General features: G+C 38.2%; 1 protein-coding gene across 2 annotated transcripts; it reads left to right on the forward strand.

Annotated features, from left to right (window-relative positions):
• The first annotated feature begins 291 nt into the window (after positions 1-291).
• Positions 292-18,384, forward strand: YEATS4 (YEATS domain containing 4). Of its 2 annotated transcripts, XM_001362606.5 has the most exons (7): positions 292-645; positions 2,448-2,567; positions 8,754-8,820; positions 8,914-9,008; positions 10,821-10,913; positions 10,998-11,085; positions 17,125-18,384. In XM_001362606.5, the coding sequence occupies exons 1-7, from the start codon at positions 595-597 to the stop codon at positions 17,292-17,294; spliced, it is 684 nt and encodes a 227-aa protein (XP_001362643.1). In that variant the 5' UTR covers positions 292-594; the 3' UTR covers positions 17,295-18,384. The 2 variants fall into 2 exon arrangements, with proteins under 2 accessions (XP_001362643.1, XP_056654426.1); XM_056798448.1 differs by lacking the exon at positions 2,448-2,567.
• Positions 18,385-20,776: the final 2,392 nt, after the last annotated feature.

The following is a 20,776-nucleotide window of genomic DNA, read 5'->3' on the forward strand; positions in this document are numbered from 1 at the left end:
ATGTCATTCAAAGACAAGCGGCGTGCATTTTTTTCCTTTCTCCAGGAAAAGTTGGAGGCTGAGCTTGGGCCAGGAGAAGACGACTCCCTCAGTTTCCTAGTTCGGTGGCGCCTATAAGTCGAAAAGATCCAAATTCCACTCCCTAACTGGGCAAATTACTTAATCGATGTGCCTAATAGATCATACCCATTCATATCGCTCTAGGTGGTAGTGAGGAGGAAAGTAATTTTGTTTCAACTTTCTCCTCCCACTCTGCGTTAGCGCAGTGACGCCGCCACCGCTAGCCTGCGCAGCCGCAATAGCGCGCAGCTAACCCATGGGAGGGCGCGCCTCCGGGAACGCGCGGCTACCTTCCTCCGCTCCCTCCTCCTAACCCTCAACTTCCTCCCGCTCTCGCGGGGCTGGATGGGCTTCGCGGACGCTGTCCAGCGGAGCAGGCGGGCTCCCACGGGCCCCAGTGGTTTGCCTCTTCTCGGAGCCGACAGACGGCGAGTCCCGGGCGGGAGGAGCGCTGGACGCCGCTGAGGGGCCCCGGCCCTCTCTCCTCGGCGGCGGCGGCGGCAGTGGCGGCGGCGGCTTCTCCCCCGGTGCAATATGTTCAAGAGAATGGCCGAATTTGGGCCTGACTCCGGCGGGAGAGTAAAGGTCGGTGTCTCATGGAGGCGAAAACTACCAGGATTGGGGGTGGGGCAGAGGGGCGGCAGGGGGGAGGGGAGAGAAGCGAAGAGAGATCAAGGCTTTGACTTGGCGCGAGCCGCCCCTGATGTTTTCCTTCCGGTTTATCCTTCGCGCGCGCAATCACCTGTCTCCATCGCTTTTCTTTCCTTAAAGTCTTGGACGGCCTGTGTTTATGCCATCTGGGGGCCGCGGGTAGGAGTCGGGGGCAGGACCCAGCTCTGACACTTCAGTCAGGCCACAAGCGGCTTATTTTGTGCCCGCTCCGTGCCCAGCCTTGTGTTGGCACAACCAGTGAAACAACTCCCTCGTCCTCAGGGAAGGTGCTAAAGCTTCTGCTTGCACTCAGGCTTCGGGAACTCCCCCTCCCTTTTCTTAACCCTTACCTCCCCTCTTAGAATCAATAATTGTGTATCGGTTATAAGACAGAAGAGCGGTAAGGGCTAGGCAGTGGGGGTTAAGTGACTTGCCCAGGATCACACAGCTAGGAAGTGTCTGAATACAGATTTGAACCCAGGACCTCCCATCTCCAGGTCCAACTCTATCCACTAGAGCTGCCTAGCTCCCCACCCCCATCCTATTTTTAATTAATGATAATAGCGGCATTTAAATTATGTATTTATTTTAAAGTACTCTGCAAACACCTTAAGGCTCTGCAAAATGCTTTACCTAAATGTATTAACGCCACTAATCCTCTTAGCAACTCTGTGAGGCAGGGTGCTATTCTTATTCTCAATTTACAGAGGGGGAAACTGAGGCAAGGAGTGATTTTTTTTTTAAGTGACTTGATCAGGGTCACATTGCTAATAGACACCGTTATTTTGACTAGGGAGATAAAGAGGTTATATAGGTGGTTCAGTGGTTATGAGGTTGGACTTGGGAGAAGGGAAAGACCCAAATTTAAATCCTGTTCTTCTCCAGACCAGTCATTCAAAAGTTTTATTCATCTTCAGTTTCTCATTAGGACAAAGACCCTGGCATTGTTGAATGTGTTAACATCCAAAACTGACCTCTTGCCAATGGAAATTACATTAGGGAAAGAACATTAATATCAAGGACCATGGGGTTTTTCCATCATTTTTGAAGCTGAAACAGTCTGTATATGCTGACTCCCCTAACTAGAAAGAATGCTAGCTCCTTGAGAGCATTTCTTTATTTGTATCCCCAGTACTTATCTGTAAAATAAAGGAAAAAGATTTGGTGCTCTCCAAGGTCCCTTCCAGCTCCAAATGTATGAAGCTAGGATAAAAGAGTATTCAGAATAAATATAAAGAGAACAATTTCAAAATTATCCTGGGGCAGCTTGTTGTCTAAGGCTAGGTTTGACTTGTTTCTTCCGGTCTCCGAGTCTAGCACTTTATTCACTATGATGTCCAACTGCCTGGTTTCTGATTGTCAAAATTTTGGTGGAAGAAGAACTTTGATACATTTTCATTGTCTAATCAATTTCACGAGCAAAATTATTCCTATTGAATTAATTTGGACTGGCAACAATAAAATAGCATCCAAGAACTTAAAAGATAATTATTCCTTTTTTACATTTAAAGTGTTTTGCTCAATTATAACACATTTTTCAGAAAAGAACTATAGTGTAGTGTTTAGCTTTGTGCATTAATCCAAAAACTGAAGTACACAACCACTATAAGGAAATGAAAATGTTATGGTTATTGGCCATATCTGGCAGCTATAGTAAATCATAAGACTTTTGTCTTTTATTAGTGTTTGGGTCATAATATAATGTTTAGTAAATTATAAATTCATTTTTCTTTTAGGGAGTTACTATTGTTAAACCTATAGTTTATGGTAATGTTGCTCGTTATTTTGGAAAGAAGAGAGAAGAAGATGGTCATACTCATCAGTGGACAGTCTATGTAAAGCCATATAGAAATGAGGTAGGAAAAATATTGGTGTCTTTTATAAATAATTGTAGTGTGAATTTTAGATTTACTCCACCCTGCTTATTCTTTACAATTTTAGCAACCAGGAATGTATACACCCCCACTTAAGGATTAAGTGTGGGGGAGGAAGGTCTGTGACCTGAGTGTGCTAGCAAGTGACAAATCAGAAACAACTGGCTAACCACCTGGACTGTCCAAAGCCAAGTTTAAACCACCATTGGTACATGTAAAACACAGGAAGTGATGTAAAGAAATAATTTTGAAATATTGAATTTCTACAAATGTGAAATTAGCGTTGTAAGAGAACTCAAAAGTTTAAAATATGCCTATGTTAGAAAGATTTTATATAGTCCTCAAATTATATATATAGTCTTCAAAAAGGCTTTGCTTTTCAGAATGCTGGGTACAGAGCTGTCCTGCTTGACTCTCTGAACTCTTTTCCATTCTTTACATTTAAAAAATATGCTTCAGTGGTGCTATATTCTTTTAGGTGCTAGGAGGATAAATATCACTATTACTAACTCCTTGCTGCTGATTTCCCTTCTCTCCCACCCCCAATTTAAAAAACAAACACAGTCCTTTATAACTAACAAGTGGACATATTCAAGCAAAACAAACTGAAGTCCATCAAGTTCTGGTGGCAGGAGGGGAGCATGCTTTCGTATCCCTTTTCTGGAGTCAGGCTGGTGGCATTGATCAGAATTCATGAGTCTTTCAGAGTGACTTTTCTTTATGATTTTCTAGTGCTAAACCATTGGAGGTATGCAAGTGAAAAATTCATGGAGGCTTTTATTGAGGAAAAAGGGGGAAGCTGTATTATTGCAAAAGCTATTGAACTAGTCCCTGGGAAGATAGAAGAGCTGGGGGGCGGGGAGGGTTGTATGCCCAGACTGAGGTAAATGGGTCAGGGGCTTCCTGGAACAGCTAGGAAAACAGGATGCTGAGTCTGAAATGCTGCCAGGTGCCAAGAGTTGGGGGGGAGGGGAGGGGGATACACTTTCCCCTTCTCTTTGCTTGGGACACAGCCTTTAATGGCTGCCAAGCAAGCAGGGGACAGTCATATCAATTTTGTGATAAAAATTATTCTCATTTCACTTCGGGGCATTCATATATGCTTTCCCAGGTTCCTGTGTAATACCACCTGTTCAATTATTTCCTAAGGTGTAATGATTGCTAAATTCTATTCAGATTTACTTTTCCTATTTCTCAATTAATATTCCAGTTCTTTACTATAACAAAAAACAATGCATCCATTTCCCCTCTGGTATACACCTACTAATGATGTTTCTGGGTATGCATAATGACTTTGGGCCAATTCCAAACTGTTTTCTAGAAGGGGTGGATTGGTTCACAGATCCACCAATAGTACATTGTTAAGCCTGGCCTTTCACAACCATTCCAACAATTGCCATTTTCCTTTTTTGTCATTTTTACCCTGTGTAACGGGTGAATATTATGGTTGAGACTGAAAAAATCCACATTTAAATGGTCGCCAAGGGAAATCCCAAATAATAAAATACCCAAGTCAGCTGCCAAATTTTTATGGTGATTTAATTACAACAGGAGGAAGAAAATATTAGAGGGAGAGAGGGAGAGAAGGAAAGAAGTTTAACTCAGAACTACTCTGGCTCAGGCTGAGCCAAAGCGGGCGTTAAGGCCTTGGATAGCCAAGGCAGGGAAAGGGATCAGTCCTTATCACTAACGTGACCAGTCTGAAGGAAAGCTGTTTGCTGGGGCTCCTCCAAGCTCAAGCTCCAGGATCGAACTAAACTCAGGCCCTCTCCACAGGAAATCCCAAGAACTCCAGAGGCTGTTCTCTACCTTACTTCCTGTGTCTCACATGTGCCAATGGTGGCTCAAGCTTGACTTAGGACTGCCCAGAGGTCTGTCCTTTTTCTGCACATGTCTGTTGAAGGCCATCTCCTTAGATAATTAAATCTTCAGTTTTGCTGCAGCCCTTCCTAATCTTGTTAAACTAAGAAGGGAGGAGAAATGTAGTTTCCAGGACCTGATTCTGTTATTCCAAGAGTCTCTATTGTTATTGATCAGGAAATAGCTAAATCAGATCTTCTAAAGAATGGTCTGAATAGGGTAGAATACTTTTGAAATTCACACCTGCTAAAGGTAAAACCTCAGATGTTGTTTAATTCACACTTCTCTGTGCATGATTTGGAGCATTTTTCATTTGGCAGTTGATAGCTTGTTTTGCTTATTCATATCCTTTGACCATTTATCTATTGGGGAATGGCTGCCATTTTTTATATATTTAAATCAGTTCCTTATGACCTTTGGACATTAGGCCTTTATCAGAGAAATTTACTTTCAAAGATTTTTTTTTCTAGTTAAATATTTCCTTTTTTAACTCAGTTCACATTACTTTGCACATGCTGAAGCTTTTCAATTTGATGTACTCAAAAGTCTTCTCTGTTTCATCTCCTGGGTTCTTCTCTGGTACTTGTTTGATCAAGAATTCTTCCTCTCTCTACAATTGTGAGAAGTTATCTCTTTACCTCTCCATATTTATGAAAAGTATCTATTTCCATAATTCTTTAATTTGCTTATGAGGTGACCCTTTATATGTAGGTTATATATCCATTTAGAACTTGTGTTATGTGGCATGAGATATTAGCTTTGTTCAGTTTGCTTCCAGAGTGCTTTCCAGTTTTCCTGGGAGTTTTTGTCTCAAATAGTGAGTCCTTACTCGCAATAGTTGGAGTCTTTGGAAATCTACCTCAATCAATCATCACAGGCACTTAGTGCACGTTAGTCATTGTGATAAGCACAGAGGTTCAAAGAAAGATAAAAATACAGTCCCTGCCCTTGAGGAGCTCACAATCTAATGGCTACTAAGGATTTTTTTTTTCCTTTCATCAAGAATACAGATTGAAAAGTCTACTCTTCTATTAAAGGATCATTTTTTTTCTGTTTTATAGGGCTATATTCAGTTTGGGCAGGGCAATTTATCCTTCCTTGTATTCCTTTACCTTTTGCCTTTGGAAATAGCACATTTTAAGATTTTTTCTTTAGAATAGCAGCTGCAAAGTCCTATGAGGTACTGTGATTCTGTTGCAATCAGGAATGGCCAGGAATGTTAATATAGGAATTAACTATATTAACATTAACTTAATTCATGCTCAGGGGTCATCATTGGAATCTCTCAAAGGGAAAAAAGTACCCACAATCTTCTAGTTCTGCTGTTTCTCTAATTTAGTTATGCCCTCTTGTTTATCAGTACCATTTTTCTCTGTCTCCTATTTCTGTATTATAGACTCCATGTATTTCAATTTTAAGATTAATTTGTTAAATCTTATTTGCTGTAGTTTCAATTCTTTAAATTGGTTGCAGATGTAGGATAGTACCATCTTTACCAGTAACAATAACAGTATTACACCCACTACTAATGGTATATAGCTCAAAAAATCCAATAACGTAATGGTAAGCAGTCCTGTTGCAGTTAGGGAATGTTGTTTCCTTAATATAAGAAGGAATAGTCAAATAAAAAAATTGGGGTACAGCTCCCAGGTACATGTTGTAAAACCATGTTGTTCACTGTAAAAGCAGGCTTCTAGGCTCTGGCTGTGGCTAGCTGGCTCTTTAGCGCCCTCTAGATTGACAGTGAAGGGGGAAGAATTGCCTTTTTAAAAGTCCTGACTGTATCTGTTATGGATACTAGTATCAATCCTTTAGGCTCACCAAGAATGTTGCAATTAGGAATGGCCAGGAATGTTAACATAGAAATGTTGGGGGAAGGGGGGTAGATTGGATACAGTATCTTTTTACTGCTTGTAGTAGATCAGGCTGGTGCCTAATACCTTATGGCTACTGAGGCTCCATTTAACTGGGCTTTTTGGCCACAAAATGGCCTGGCCCTCTCAGCAGCCACACAAAGGGAAAACAGTCTTTATTTCTCTTATCTGTCGATTTCCCCCACAAAGTTATTCCAGAAACTCTAACCTGTTCTCCTCCTTCATCTGCCATTGGGTTTTTTCAGTGTTCCAGGGAACAGAAACACCAACCTCCTCCTAGGGAAAAAACCTCCAGGAACTGTTGGCAGTTGAAAAAACCCCAATAGACGTGGGGTACCCAGAATTCCAACAGGCACCCTTCCCAAGATTCTGTCTGGCCTTAAAGAAACCTTACCCACTATACTCTTTCCTTAGCTGCTATCAACATTAAAATCTCAATAATAAAAAAAAATATATATAACTTAAGGGATTTTATTAAATGATCATTAGAAATCAAGTAATAAAGAGGATGCAAAATAAAGACCATTTGCCCATGGCTGATTAGCTTATTTCAAAATCCCCGCTCCCCACAATCACCATGCTGACAGGAAGCCAAAGAGAGGGCGGGACCCTCCACATCTCCACCTAATTAATATCCCCTGTCTACAGAAAGTATGTAAGGGCAGGAAGTCAGTGGGCTCCAGGGAAATGTAATTCTTTTTTTAGGGTAACAGATTTTCAATTACACATTCCCCCCCTGAGATCCATGGAAGACTAGTCTCTCCAATTGTAAAGATAACCAACTTTTAAATTGCAATAATTTGGAGATAAAAGGAAAAGAGAACAAAACAGACCTTTTTTCTTGCATCACTTCCCCTAATTCCATGTCTCCCAATCATAGCTGATGCTCTGCTCTAGGACTGCCCAGAAGGCAGTTAGTCAATACCCACCATTGCACGTGTGGGTTACAGACCTCCCACTTAATGATTAAGTGGGATATTTACACCTTTGGTGATTAGGTCTAACATGGGCAGATCTTCCACTCAACTTTAAGTACTGTGCTTACATTTTGGGGATTAAATCAACAAATTAGACAGGATTACAATTTAATCTTCACAATCAAGGAAGAGCTAAGTACCTTCATTGTTACAATCAGGGAAGAGCCAAATCCAATCTTCACACTGCTAAGATCCCAATTACTCCAAATGGGCTCATTAGCCCTATGGCTTTATTAATCCTAATAATTCCATGGAAGTTGAATTCTATCATTTCAGAGGGTTACAATAATTTTTGTTTAATTTGGAAGCTCTAGATTCTGGCTAAATTTCTGAGCATTTTCATTTTGAGATTTCTTTTTATCTTCTGGTTTTAATAGGTCTGGGCTATTTTCATTCATAATTTCTTGAAATGTAGAATCCGGGTTATTTTTTTTTAATTGATCATGGCTTTCAGGGGATCCCATTTTTTCCAGGAAATTTTTTAAAATGTAGATAACTTTTAAATCTCTTTTTCAATGTTTTGACTTTGTTCTAATATTTATTACTTATATCATAGAATTGTTGATTTCTGTTTCATTCAGTCATTCAACAAGCTGATTTAGTCAACTGCTGTGCTAAACACTGGGGATTCGGAGAAAGACAAAAAGTAGTCCCTGTTCTGAGTGCTGTCTACCCTGAATCTTTGGTCAGAACACTAAGGGTTTCTGGTCATCCTGGTACTTCCTAGCCTTAGTACTGCTGTTTCAAGAGCCCCCAGAGCATCTCTGAGGCATAATTAGAGGCTTCTTGCTTGTTCTTCTGCATTTACACTCTTTTGTTTTGTTTTGGTGGAACTCCTTTCATAGTATTCACAGGCTTCTGGGTTTGTTTTTGTGTAATTCTGGTCCAGATGGAGGCACTTTTCCTGTTACTCTTTTAGTTGCTTTTTTTTCTTAGCCCTTACCTTCTATCTTAGAATTAATACAAGTATTGTTTCCAAGGCAGAAGAGGAGTAAGGGTTAAGCAATTGGGGTTAAATGGCTTGCCCAGGGTAACACAGGTAGGAAGTCTCTAAGGCTAGATTTGAAGCCAGGTCCTCCCAACTCTAGACTTGACATTCTATCCATTGAGCCACCTGACTGCCTCTACTCTTAATTTCTTAATCCTTATTCATTCTGGTACACATTTTAGATCTTTGTTGTGAAGCTAGGCCCCTCTGAAACTCTTCAAGCAGTCATCTAAACCTGATGTTTAAATTCAGTTTACTCTTATTTAGAACCAGTTGTCAGTCAATAAACATAACCTACTTCCATCTGAGGAAAAATATTTTCTCTACAATTAAAAATAACTAAAGTTTTCAAACCAAATTTTGGGAGACAGACACCTTTAAAAAAATTAAAATATAGTTAAAATGAAAGGGAAATTTATTCTTTAGTGCAGACAGTTGAAGATAATTTATCATTGTGCTTGTATTTTAGGATATGTCAGCATATGTGAAGAAAATCCAGTTTAAATTACATGAAAGTTATGGTAATCCTTTAAGAGGTATGTTATTTTGACTTTTAATTTATACAGTATTAAAAATAAATTTAAAAATAGCGATTGTTTGCATTCATGTGATTTTTTTTTTCTTTTCAGTTGTGACTAAGCCACCATATGAGATTACAGAAACAGGTTGGGGTGAATTTGAAATAATCATAAAAATATTTTTCATTGACCCTAATGAAAGGCCTGTAAGTAATTTTTTAAAATTTTGGTATAAATTCTGAAAATAATAGACATGAAAATGTAGTGATGGATTTTTTTTAATCATTCTGAAAAGGGGTCCGTAGATGTTGCCAGAATGCCAGAGATATTTATAACAGAAAAATGATTGAGAACTGCTGATATAGAACAACCTCCACCCTCACCCCCTCCAGTTCAAATGTTTCCACAATATTGTTCCTTATTCATTTTCTGTCTATTGGGGAAAATATTCCCCTTCTCAGTAAGCATTTTTGGTAAACATTGCCTATACTGTTTGACCCAGTTGAATTACTGGTTAGCTTTGCTGAATTGTTTCTCTTTTTTACTTTTTCTTACAAAAGATGGCTCCTTGAGTAGGACTATATTTAGCAGTGAAGATGATGTTAAATGTGTGTGTATAAAAAATATATTTTCCCCTTTAAAGTTAAGTTAGAATTGTATATGGTTCTCTTTCTAGAGTAAGCAAATAATTTAACCCATGGATTCCAGTCCATGAGTTAAGATAAGATTTTAATAATTTTGACTTGATGCATACACTAACATCTGGTTAGCATCAGCATAATGTTAATGATATTGTTACTTGGTTTCACTATTATTCCATTGCTAATTAGTGATAGCTTATGATCACTGATGTGATTAGTTATAGGTACCTCCGGCACAATTATTTGCTTGCCCAGAAATAGTATAGTTAATAGATCACCTTTAACCATCCTTGTCCTTTGTAGATATGTGTTAATTATTCATTTTAAACACATTTAAATTTTATTAGCATTTGTTATTTATTACAAGTTGGGCATCCTATATAATACATAGAAGACATTTTTCCTTCTCTGAACTTTCCAATGCATTCTGGTTCATTTGCTTAAAAAAGAAAACAGTTTGGTAGTATGGAAAGTTATAAACCTATTTTGGGGCAGCTGGCAATGAATAGAGCTAGTAGGCCTGGAGTCAGAGAGGCTGAAGATCAAATCCAGGCTAAGACACTTATTCTGAGACCTTAAGTCAAGTCATTTAACCATTATCTCTTTCAGTTTCTTCATCTGTAAAATGGGGATTAATAATAGCATCTAGCTCACAAAGTCGTTATGAAAACCAAAAGTGATACGTAAAGCACTTAGTTACAATGCCTGATATATTGTAGGCACTACATAAGTTCATTACTTTTATAAAAATTATGTATCTAACAGTGGATTTAACATTATCTATGGAATTGCCATCAGCAGTTGATATGATTCTGTCTTCTTTGAGGCAAAGGAATTAAAGAAATTTTAATCTTTATGAACAGATTCTGTCCACTCTTCAAAATAGGAAAAGGGTCACTGTACCTTGCTAACAGTAGGGAAATTGCATAGACATTGATTTCTTTCACTAAGTCAGTGAAGTCCAGAATTCAACATGGTGTGGTGGATAGACCACTAAACTTAGTGTTGGGTCACCTATTTGATTGAATCAGTCTTTCAGTCAATAAGCATTTATTGTTTACTCTGTGCTAGGTGTTATATTTAAAAATTTTTAAAAAGCAAAAAATGGCAGTGTCTCTGCCTTCAAGACAATTACATTCTAGTGGAGACACAATATGTAGCTATATATATTATGTGTAGATATGTATATGCATGTATATCTATAATGAGGATTATAACAGGGTTTGTTGTGAGGATCATAAAAAAATGTAAAGCATTCTCAACCCCAGAGTTCTGCAGAAATGCATGTGTTATGCTGACACTGTCTTTACTTAGTGGTATGTTTTGTGATGATAATGGAAAGTATTACACTTATGTGTCATCTCTTTTTATTTATAGGTAACACTTTATCACTTATTAAAGCTATTTCAGTCAGACACCAATGCAATGCTGGGGAAAAAAACAGTGGTTTCTGAGTTCTATGATGAAATGGTAAGAATTTTTTCAAAATGAGATCTTAAGTAATTTCTTTAAGGGTGAAAGACTTTAAAATGTATTATTCATTAATCTTTGTAGATATTTCAAGATCCAACAGCAATGATGCAACAGTTGTTAACAACATCTCGCCAGTTAACCTTAGGAGCCTATAAGCATGAAACAGAATGTAAGTGCTAAAATACAGAATGGTTTGCATACATTATCTTGGAATTGTGTTTTGTGATGGTGAAAGGCTATATAATATCAGTATTGCTAATAAATAACATTGTATTTATTTTTATAAATAATGTGAGGGTTAAGTGCAGCAAAGTATATCCTAAATGTCCCTTAAAGCAGTACCACTTTTAGAATAAAAAAATCCATGTCATACAACACATTCTTGAGATTTCTAACCTGTTTTTTTGTATCTGTATTTATCTTCTGTTAACATGAATTTTGATTACCTTCTTCTCTACCACCTTACTATTTTCTGTATTTCTGAATTCTATTTTAAAATTATTTATGGAAAGGACTTGAACCTGCATAATTATAATTTTCTGTTCCATGAACAGAGAGTGGCATTTTTTTGTCTATATTAATTTTGAAAGTTTTCATTTGAGACTTGGAAAATACAGTATTAAAATTTATTCTAGTGCACAAAACTGTTCTGGGAATTAGAAGATGTGAGTTCCAGTCCCATCTTTACATTGAGCTTGAATAAATCATTTAACCATTTTTGGCTTTTGTTTCCTCATCTGCAAGATAGAGATGTCTATATTTGCTCTGCTTATTTGTTGTAAGGATGAAGTGAGATTATATTCGTGTGAGATCATTTCAAAATGTTAAAAAGTGCAATACATATGTGAAAGGCATTGTTTAGACTGTGGGTTGTTTTCTTTCCCAATCATCAACTTAATCAGACTATTTTAAAATGTAACTTCTTTTGCATGTTGATGAATATCCATTAAGTGCCATTTCAATGAAAACTTCTCCAGTTATAGGCATCTAAGCTGGAAGAAAAGGAGATGAAGAGTAGTTCATTTGGAATGTAGAACACATCAAAGAGAATAATATAAAATAAAGCTGTAAAGATAGGTTGGGATAAGTTGTGGATGGCTTTGAATAGAAGAAGTATATACCTGATTCAGTAGGCAATTTAAACGCTGGGCATTTAAAAATAGATAAAAGGGATATCACAGTGGTGCATTAAGATTACTTAAAAATGTGACAGCTAGGTGACTACACTTCCTAGCTATGTGACCCTGGGCAAGGCACTTAATCCCCATTGCCTAGCCCTTACCATTCTTCTGCCTTAGAACCAGTGATCCTAAGATGGAAGGTAAGGGTTTAAAAATGAAGATTCCCTAGAGAAGGTGAATTGAGGACAGAGACTTTAGGCAGTAGAAGACCTAAGTTAAGGTAGTTGCAATGGGAGTGAAAGGTAGGGCCATGGCTTGGCGATTGATTTTGTGTGGGGTAAGGGAAAAGGAGATTTTGTGTTACTATTAAGGAGATGGACATACTAGAAAGGGTGGGGATGCCATTAAAAAAAATTAAAGAAGTTGGGTCAAAAGAGCATGTGGAGAGCTCAGTGTAGAAATCTTGAGTTTGAAGTGTTGGAAGGACATCGAGGTAGAAAGAGCCAGCAAACAGCTGAAAATATAGTACTAGTACCTAGAGAAATGACGAGAATGGAAGTATGGATTTGTGACTTGTCCAAAAAGGACTAAGACCACACAAGTGGATGGAGGAGAGGCTTAATACAGAACCTTAGGGTAAATTCATGTTCAAAGGCCAAGGGGGAAAATGATGAACAGTATAATTTCAGAACAAGCTGTGGAGACCTACCTGAACTGATGCACAGTGAACTAAGCAGAACCAGGAGAACATTGAACACAGTAAAAGCAATATTGTGGAATGATCAACTGTGCTACTCTCAGCAATACAATGATCCAGGATAATTCTGAGCGACTAATGTGAGAGAATGCTAACCACCTCCAGAGAAAGAACTGTTGGAGTCACAATGCAGATCAAAGCATAAGATTTTTCACTTTGGCTTATTTGGGTTTTTATTTGGGTGTTTTGGTTTTATATGAATATTCTCATACAAAAGTGACCAATATGGAAATATGTTATGTATAATACATGTATAACCCAGATCCGATTGCTTACCATCTCTGGAAACAGAGAGGGAAGGGAGGAGGGAGACATTTTGGATCTTATAACTTCAGAAAATTTATGTGGAAAATTGTTATTACATATAATTGGTAAAACAAAATATCTTTACAAAGGCCAAGAGGATGGTGAACTAGTAAAATAGATAGGAGAGATAATCAGAGAGGTAGAAGGAAAACTATGAGAGTAGAGTTGTGAGAACCAAAGAAAGGAGAAGACTGGTCCCAGTGTCTTATGCTACAGAGAAGTCAAATGGGAAGACAAAAGAAAGACCCCTGAATTTAATAATGGTGTAGAAATAGTCATAGTCAATAGAGATGAACAAAAGCCAGGTTACAAGAGATTAGTGTGTGAGTAGTGAAAAAATGGAGGCAGCAATTATAGGATACTCTTTCTAGGAAAGAGGCAAAAGAGAGGAGGTTGATAACTTAAGGAATTGGGAAAAGGAAAGAAAAGTTTTTTGTTGTTGTTTCAAAGGTAAAGGATATAGAGCTTGATGGATCTTGCTCACACAGATTTTTGAAGGGTCCCCAAGATGGGGTGGGGGAGATGAGAAATATACTTGGGATCAGGAGGACCAGCGACAAGCTGATTGCTATTCAATGGTAAAGTTTATTGATTGTAGATTCTATTTTAAAGTGAGACTGAAACAGGCTGAGAGCTTAGGTAAGTTTTCACATACACAATGTCAAGATAATGATTTACAAGGTGCTGCAGTGGATTTGGTTTACCTTATCGAATCTAGACAGTTTTCTATAGGCTAATAAATCAATATGTCAATATGTTACCCATCTAACCCAGGTTTCCAGAGAATGCATACATTAGTAGTTTTGTAAGAACAATCAGTTACAGTGGGAGGGGTCTAAAGGAGGGGTTTGGGGGCCTCGGGTGAGAAGTGAGCTATGTGTCTAACCTCAACTGAGCTGTGGCCTTGGTTTTACTGAGGGTCTGTGTCCTCCAACGCTTTGTTCCATGGAGGTCCTTGGGCTTTGCCCGTTACAAAAGGAGACTGGGAAAAGGTTTGTAAACTGAGGGAAAGAACCCAGTAGAATTGAAGGGACTTAAAATGTCTGAGACAAAATGGAATGATTACTAACGAAGCAAGGTAATGGAAGAGATGGAATCCAGGATACAGATAAATCTATTAACTTCAGTAAACTTTAAGGGAGTTGAGGATTTTCCCTTTGTGTGGCCCAGATTTTCCCAGCAAAGTAGGCAGTGAGGTCACTGTTGAGAGAGGGAAAGGTTGAGAAGGTTTGGAATAGTCTGGGAGAGAGAGAGCAAGAAACAAAGAGATAGAGAGAGAGGAGTTTAGGATTCCCATACAGCAAGGAAAGCCAAGTTGAGGCTAAATAGTATCAATTTAGAGTGGACCCATTCTGCCTAATTATCTGTAGCTTGGGAAGATAGAAATAATTGGTGTTTGGTTGTGTTATTATCTCAAAAGTTTTTTCAAACTTTTAAAATTCTGACATTTAAACAGCAGGAAAAAACTAGAATTTTTATATGAATTTCTATTTCATACTGCTTGCTTTTTAAAGTTGTACCTGCCCTGTGCTCATTAGGTTAGCCCTGCTTTGCTGTAGAAGCCTTCTTATCCATTGCCTATGGGCCTCTGTCTGACTTCTTGTGCAATTCTGGAATGGAAGAAGCCTTATATCTTTGGTTACAATGGAATGGTTACTGTTTAAAGTACTATGTGCACAGATGTTTCATCTATGCTTTTGATAGAATAATGGATTCAGTTATGAGAATTTCAATATACATCTAGCTAAGCATTGCTTAGTGGCATGTGCTAAACTTTTTACTTTATCACTTAATTACTAATGAATGAGTATATTTAAGATATAGAGTTTATTTATAGAGAATTTAGAGCATATTTAGGTTAATAGGAGAGGGGAATGCTCTCAGTGTCCTTTAGATAGATTTTAGGCAGGAGGTCTTTAGTGGATCACCCTAGCAATCCATGCTTGGCCCTATGCTGTTGAACATGCTTATCAGTGGCTTGGGTAAAAGCAAGGGGTGGTGTGCTTATCAGATTTTCAGCTGGGAGGGATAGTTAACAGAGTGTGAATCCAAAAAGATCTTGACTGTCATTGAGCTGAATCTAATCAGATGTAATTCAGTAGGAATAAATTTAATGTCTCATACTTGATGATAAAAAAAAAACCCTATAAATAAAATGAGGGAGGCCCAAATTAGACAGCAGTTTTGAAAAAGAGAAAGGGGTTTTTTACAAGTGCAATAAAAGAGTTTGATACCACAATCAAAACGGTTATTGCAATTTGGGGCTGCATTAAGAGGGTCCTAACTTCTAGAATACAAAGGCAATGGTCACATTGTTCTCTGCCCTTGCCAGACCTCTTCTGGAATATTGTGTTCATTTCTGATCCCTGTGCTTTAAAATACAGTATGACAAACTCTAGTGTCCAGAAGGACCTTCAATCACATGAGGATAAGTTATTTAAGGAAAGGTTTTGTGTAGTAGGGATTAACTTTATTTGATTTATTTGGCAGTGGATGAAAGTTGCACAGAGAGAAATTTAGATTTGAAGCCTAAGAAAACTGTCTAATAGAATTGCCAAAAGCTGGAGATGGGATAGACATTTCACCTGAGACAATTGTAGGCACAGCTGGACAGTCACTTGTCATATATGGTAAAATGTGAGCCTTATAAAAGGCTTATAGAACATTAGCTCTCAAATATATATCACATGCTAAAGTTTGATTTGGGGGCAGCTGGGTGGCTCAGTGGATTGAGAGTCAGGCCTAGAGACGGGAGGTCCTAGGTTCAAATGTGGCCTCAGACACTTCCCAGCTGTGTGACCCTGGACAAGTCACAACCCCCATTGCCTAGCCCTTACCACTCTTCTGACTTGGAACCATACACAGTATTGATTCTGAGATGTAAAGTAAGGGTTTTTAAATAAATAAATAAAGTTTATTTAAAGATTTGGTATCCTTAAATTGGTGTGGAGCTATTTTTTGTAAGTACCTTGAGTTCAGATTGACATTTTAACTTCACCTACCTGTTATGTTTTCTTTGTTTCTCATATTTTTTCTCAGTAGCTCTTATTTGTAGATTGCCTACATTTCCTGCCATCTCATTGCTTACACCTCCCTCCAGAGGAGCACTTCATAAAACATTTTATCTTCCCTTAGATTGCTCTTGGAGAGCAGAGATTGACTTGCTTTATGATTGTATCCCTAGTAGTTATAGTTAACACAGTTCTTTATAGTCTTAATTCTCTTAGCAAATGCTTTTTTTATTCATTCATAAAGAAAATTTAAAGGAAAAAGAAAGTTTTGTAAGATGTTAGTCTGACATATCAAAAAGTCTGACATTATATGCAGTATTCTATACCAAAGGCATCTCATCTCTATAGAAGTGGGGGAAAGTAGCCTATTTCTTTTGGGACCAAGCTTGGTGGTTATAATTTGGCAGCATTCATTTACATTTTCTCATTTCCATTACTCTTGTTGTCATTGTATATCTATTTTCCCCCAATTTTGCTTACTTTGATATAGTCCATATTGATCTTTCACAAGTTCCCTGGATGCCTCATGTTCACATCTTATAATATAGTAATATTCCGGTAAATTCAGCGTTGTTGCTAATTCTTTGCTACCACAAAGGTTGCTGTCATAAATACTTGGGTTTATATGCACCCTTTCTTTCTGTCATTGACCTCTTTAGGGAGGTCAGAGTGGAATCTCCAGGTCAAAGGGTATGGGCATTTTAGTACTCTCTTTGTATAATTCTAAATTACATACCAGAATGGCTGGACCAGTTCACGGCTACACCAACAGTGTATAAATGTATTTGTGTTTCCACAATCCCTCTAACATTGGCTATTCCTATTTTTTGTTAACTTTGCCCATTTGTTGAATGTGAGATAAAACTTAAGGATTAATTTTTCCATGTTTGCTAAAGATTTTGGAAAACTTTTATCTGAAACATCTATCTGGTGCTAACATCTTATGACATGTATATTGGAGTTGTTCTTGCATCAAAATAATAAAATGATTTTTCATTGTTTTTTCTTCCTAGTTGCTGAACTTGAAGTGAAGACCAGGGAAAAATTAGAAGCTGCCAAGAAAAAAACAAGCTTTGAAATTGCTGAACTTAAAGAAAGATTAAAAGCAAGTCGTGAAACTATTAATTGTTTAAAAAATGAAATCAGGAAGCTTGAAGAAGATGATCAAAGTAAAGAGATATAAAAAAAGTCTCACAAGGACTTAGTAAGGAAGCAACTGGAAAAAAAAGTGGATTTCGTGAAGTGGAGTAAATACTATTATGTTTCTTAAAGGAACTCTAGGCATAATTGTCTATATGAGGCTTCTTAGCAAAGACTCCAAGGATTCGTACCTCTCAGACAATTTGAATGTAAAAATCTGCATTTGCTAATCCACTGAGGGCATTTCTATGACTTCAAGCACAACCTCTAGTTTTTTGTTGTTGTTTTTTTTAATTACATTGTGTACAAAGCTTGGTAACTTTTGTGAGAATTTTCCACTCTAAGGTATAGCTTTTGCACAAATTTTATATATTTCAGAATGTGGAATTAGTTTTTAAAAAATGGACTTGCCCATTAAACTGCTTTGAGTAGGCTCAAGCCTATTTTGTATATGCTACAGAGAGAGGTCACCCAGAGAAATGAACCTTTCCTCACTTGCAGTGATCCCTCTACCTGAAGGCCACAGACTTAAAACATTAAAAACCACGGAGCCACATTTGCCATAAAGTGAACCAATAACGGACCTGAAGGGACTTTTAGAAGTATGAAGTACATTGCAAATGTAAACTGTGCAACTCCAAGGACACCTGGGAAAATGTCCATTCCCAGAGGACTCTGTTATAAGTTTCTTGTTTCTCACCTTCTACATTTCAAAGGGAAGTCTTGATACTCTGTCTAACCAGTGAAGCTCGACAGCAAATTCTGTCCAGGGAGTTTTCAGTGTGTCCCTTCCCATTTAGGGAATAAGGACTGAATGATGATTTCATTGGTATTGGGAAAATTAGAAAGCTTCTGCCAGTGCAGCTAGGCATCCTCTTGGCTGTTTATAGCCTGAGAGTTGCCTAGAGCATTGCAGGGTTGGGCCACTTGCCCAGGGGCACAGCCAGTGTGCATCAGGGAGGGGACTTGAAGCTGAGTCTTTCTGGCTCTTAGTCCAGCTCTATCCACTGTACTACACTGTCTCATTTACTTAAGCTTAATCTTAGGAGACTGAAAAATATATTTCCATGTTCGAATATAGTTTGTAAATAAATATTTGGAGATGAAATAAATCTTGATGGATTAATTTAAAATTGTGAATGAATATTTACCAACTGTACTATTATAAATGACAATCCAAATCATGGTTTAGAATGGGAAGTTGTGGATCTGAGATGGACCTCAGATTATCTAGGTCATCCCCTTCATTTTTGCAAATGGTAAAGCAGACCTAGAGAAACCATGTGTGAAGGCAAGTGCCTTACGGGTAGTGGAATGAAGAAACCCCCTATGTTTTATAAAAGCCCCCGAAAAGCAGCAGAATTCCTTGTCCCAATTCATATGAAATGGGGAATGGATGCATCACACGTTAGAGATTGTTCCTATCATGTTGTTAATGCTATGGGCTGGGCATGGTGCCCGTGTGCTGGAGATACAAGGAAGAAATTCATTCCTGCTGTCAAGAACCTAGCATTCCACTGAGGTCATGGGTTTTTAGGTTTTCTTGTTATTCAGTCATTATTTCTGCTCTTTGAGACCCCCATAGGTTTTCTTGGCAAAGATACTGGAATGGTTTGCCAATTCTATCTCCAACTCATTTTGCAGATGAGGAAACTGAGGCAAGTAGGTGACTTGCCCAGAATCACACAGCTAGTTAGGTCATATTTGAACCTGAAAAGGTGAGTTTGACTCCAGGCCCAGCCCTCTATCTACTGTTTCCCTTTGGCTACCCCTCAGCATCATAAGTATATACAAAATAAGGCAAGTTCTGGGAGGAGGAAATAAAAGACTTCTTGGAGGAGGGGAAAGAGGAAGAGGGGCTGCATTTTAAAGGCTTGGAGAACAGCCATTGCCAAGGCCACCAAAAGGGAGATAGAGTGTTATGTGAGGCACCAGAAGAGGTCCAGCTTGGCTAGACTAGTGTACCAGAAAAGAGTGCCATATAATAAGGCTGGAAAGTAGGTTAGAGCCAGGTCGTCAAAAGCTTTAAAGCTTTTAAAAGCTAAAATAGTTTTCTGTTTTCTCCTGGTGGTAGAGCAACTAATATATTGAGTAGGAGAGTGTTGCGGTCAGGCATTTTTAAAAATAAAATTACTTTGGTAGCTATGAGGAAGATGGATTTGGGGAGGCTATTGGTAGTCCGTCTCATGAACAGGCTGGGAGAGATGTCGGAAGGAAGCAGTCAGCAATGGATGCGCTTTTTTGGGTGAAGGAAGAATGAAAAAGAAAGGTGATGAACAGACCTGTGAGTCTACTAGCTCTTTTCTAACCAGAGTTCAGTTACAAATGACTTGCTCAGTTTATGCAGCCCATCTGGGAATCCCTTGAGGGTCAGTGGAACTTGCCACTTTCTGTTCTTGGCTGTTTTCAGAATTCAATCACATGTACTGAGGTTGCAAGCTATCTCTTTGTGTGTGGGAGTCATTTTTCAGGAGTCTGTTCCATTCTGATTTATGTACAGTATAACAGAATGAAAGCTTGGTAGATTAAAGTTTTGATTAAACTCCTACAGACTTGCTGCCTTAATTTTCCTCTTCAAAGTGTTGCATTTTTAAATTAGCAGCTCATACATAAACACGTCTTCATACCTTCAGGGCTTAAATAATTGTGGTAACTTTTTAGTCTATTAAATACAAACACCATGTAGCATGAGGGCAAAACAGACTAAATTCTTGCGAGCTGATTTTTTAATAATTAGATTACAAAGTATGCACTTCAACTAAGATTTCCCCTAAATTTAAATTTTCATCTTAGATATTTTAAATTTAATATTAAAAAAAATTTAAGGATATTTAGAATATGATGTATTCTTTTTGAAATGCCTTTGAGTCTGCACTTTGTTGTTCTGAGTCAAAATGTGGGAAAATATAAGAAAGAAAATAAAATATCATCCTTTTGAGTGCTGTCCTAAAATCCGACTTGAGAGCATTTGGTGGTTCTGAGGATGTTTTGCCCTTTACAGTATTAGGGAAAGTAGGAGGGGAAGAGTGTTTAAGGGGAAAAGATAGTGCGTTCAGTTTTGGCCATACCAAGTTTAAGACATCTGCTAGAAATCCAGGTTGAATTATCTGAAAGGCAGTTGGAGATGGGAGATTGGAGGTCAGCAGAGAGAGCGGGGCAGGGAAGGTAGAGCTGAGAATCACCAACAGAAAGACAGAGTTAGGTCCTTTTGAAGTCACCAAGTGAAGAAGTAGAGATGGAGAAGAGGACCCCGGACAAAAGCTTGGGGGACAGCTTTGGTTAGAAGCAGCATTCCGTGTGAGGATCTAGCTAAGGAGACTGAGAAGGGGCAGTCAGAAAAAAGGAGGCAGTGGGAGTCACTCTCCCTCAATCTGTTAACTAGATATATTAGGGTCTCCTGTTGGCCTCTAAAATAAAAGAAAAATTTCAAAGCTCCCTCTTATAGGGAAAAGGGCATCACTTCAGCTGAGGACCCACCAGGTGGCAGCAAAGAACAGCCCAGGAATAAAGAACTAGGGAGTAGCA

This window comes from Monodelphis domestica, chromosome 5 (genome assembly GCF_027887165.1).
Source record: "Monodelphis domestica isolate mMonDom1 chromosome 5, mMonDom1.pri, whole genome shotgun sequence".
Taxonomy (NCBI): Eukaryota; Metazoa; Chordata; class Mammalia; order Didelphimorphia; family Didelphidae; genus Monodelphis; species Monodelphis domestica.

Bases quoted from the DNA above. Each gene is read 5' to 3' on its own strand.
- YEATS4 (XM_001362606.5), top strand. From the start codon at position 595: ATGTTCAAGAGAATGGCCGAATTTGGGCCTGACTCCGGCGGGAGAGTA. The intron at 8,821-8,913 runs GTATGTTATTTT...TTTTCTTTTCAG, and splicing joins TTATGGTAATCCTTTAAGAG to TTGTGACTAAGCCACCATAT. The intron at 10,914-10,997 runs GTAAGAATTTTT...TAATCTTTGTAG, and splicing joins CTGAGTTCTATGATGAAATG to ATATTTCAAGATCCAACAGC.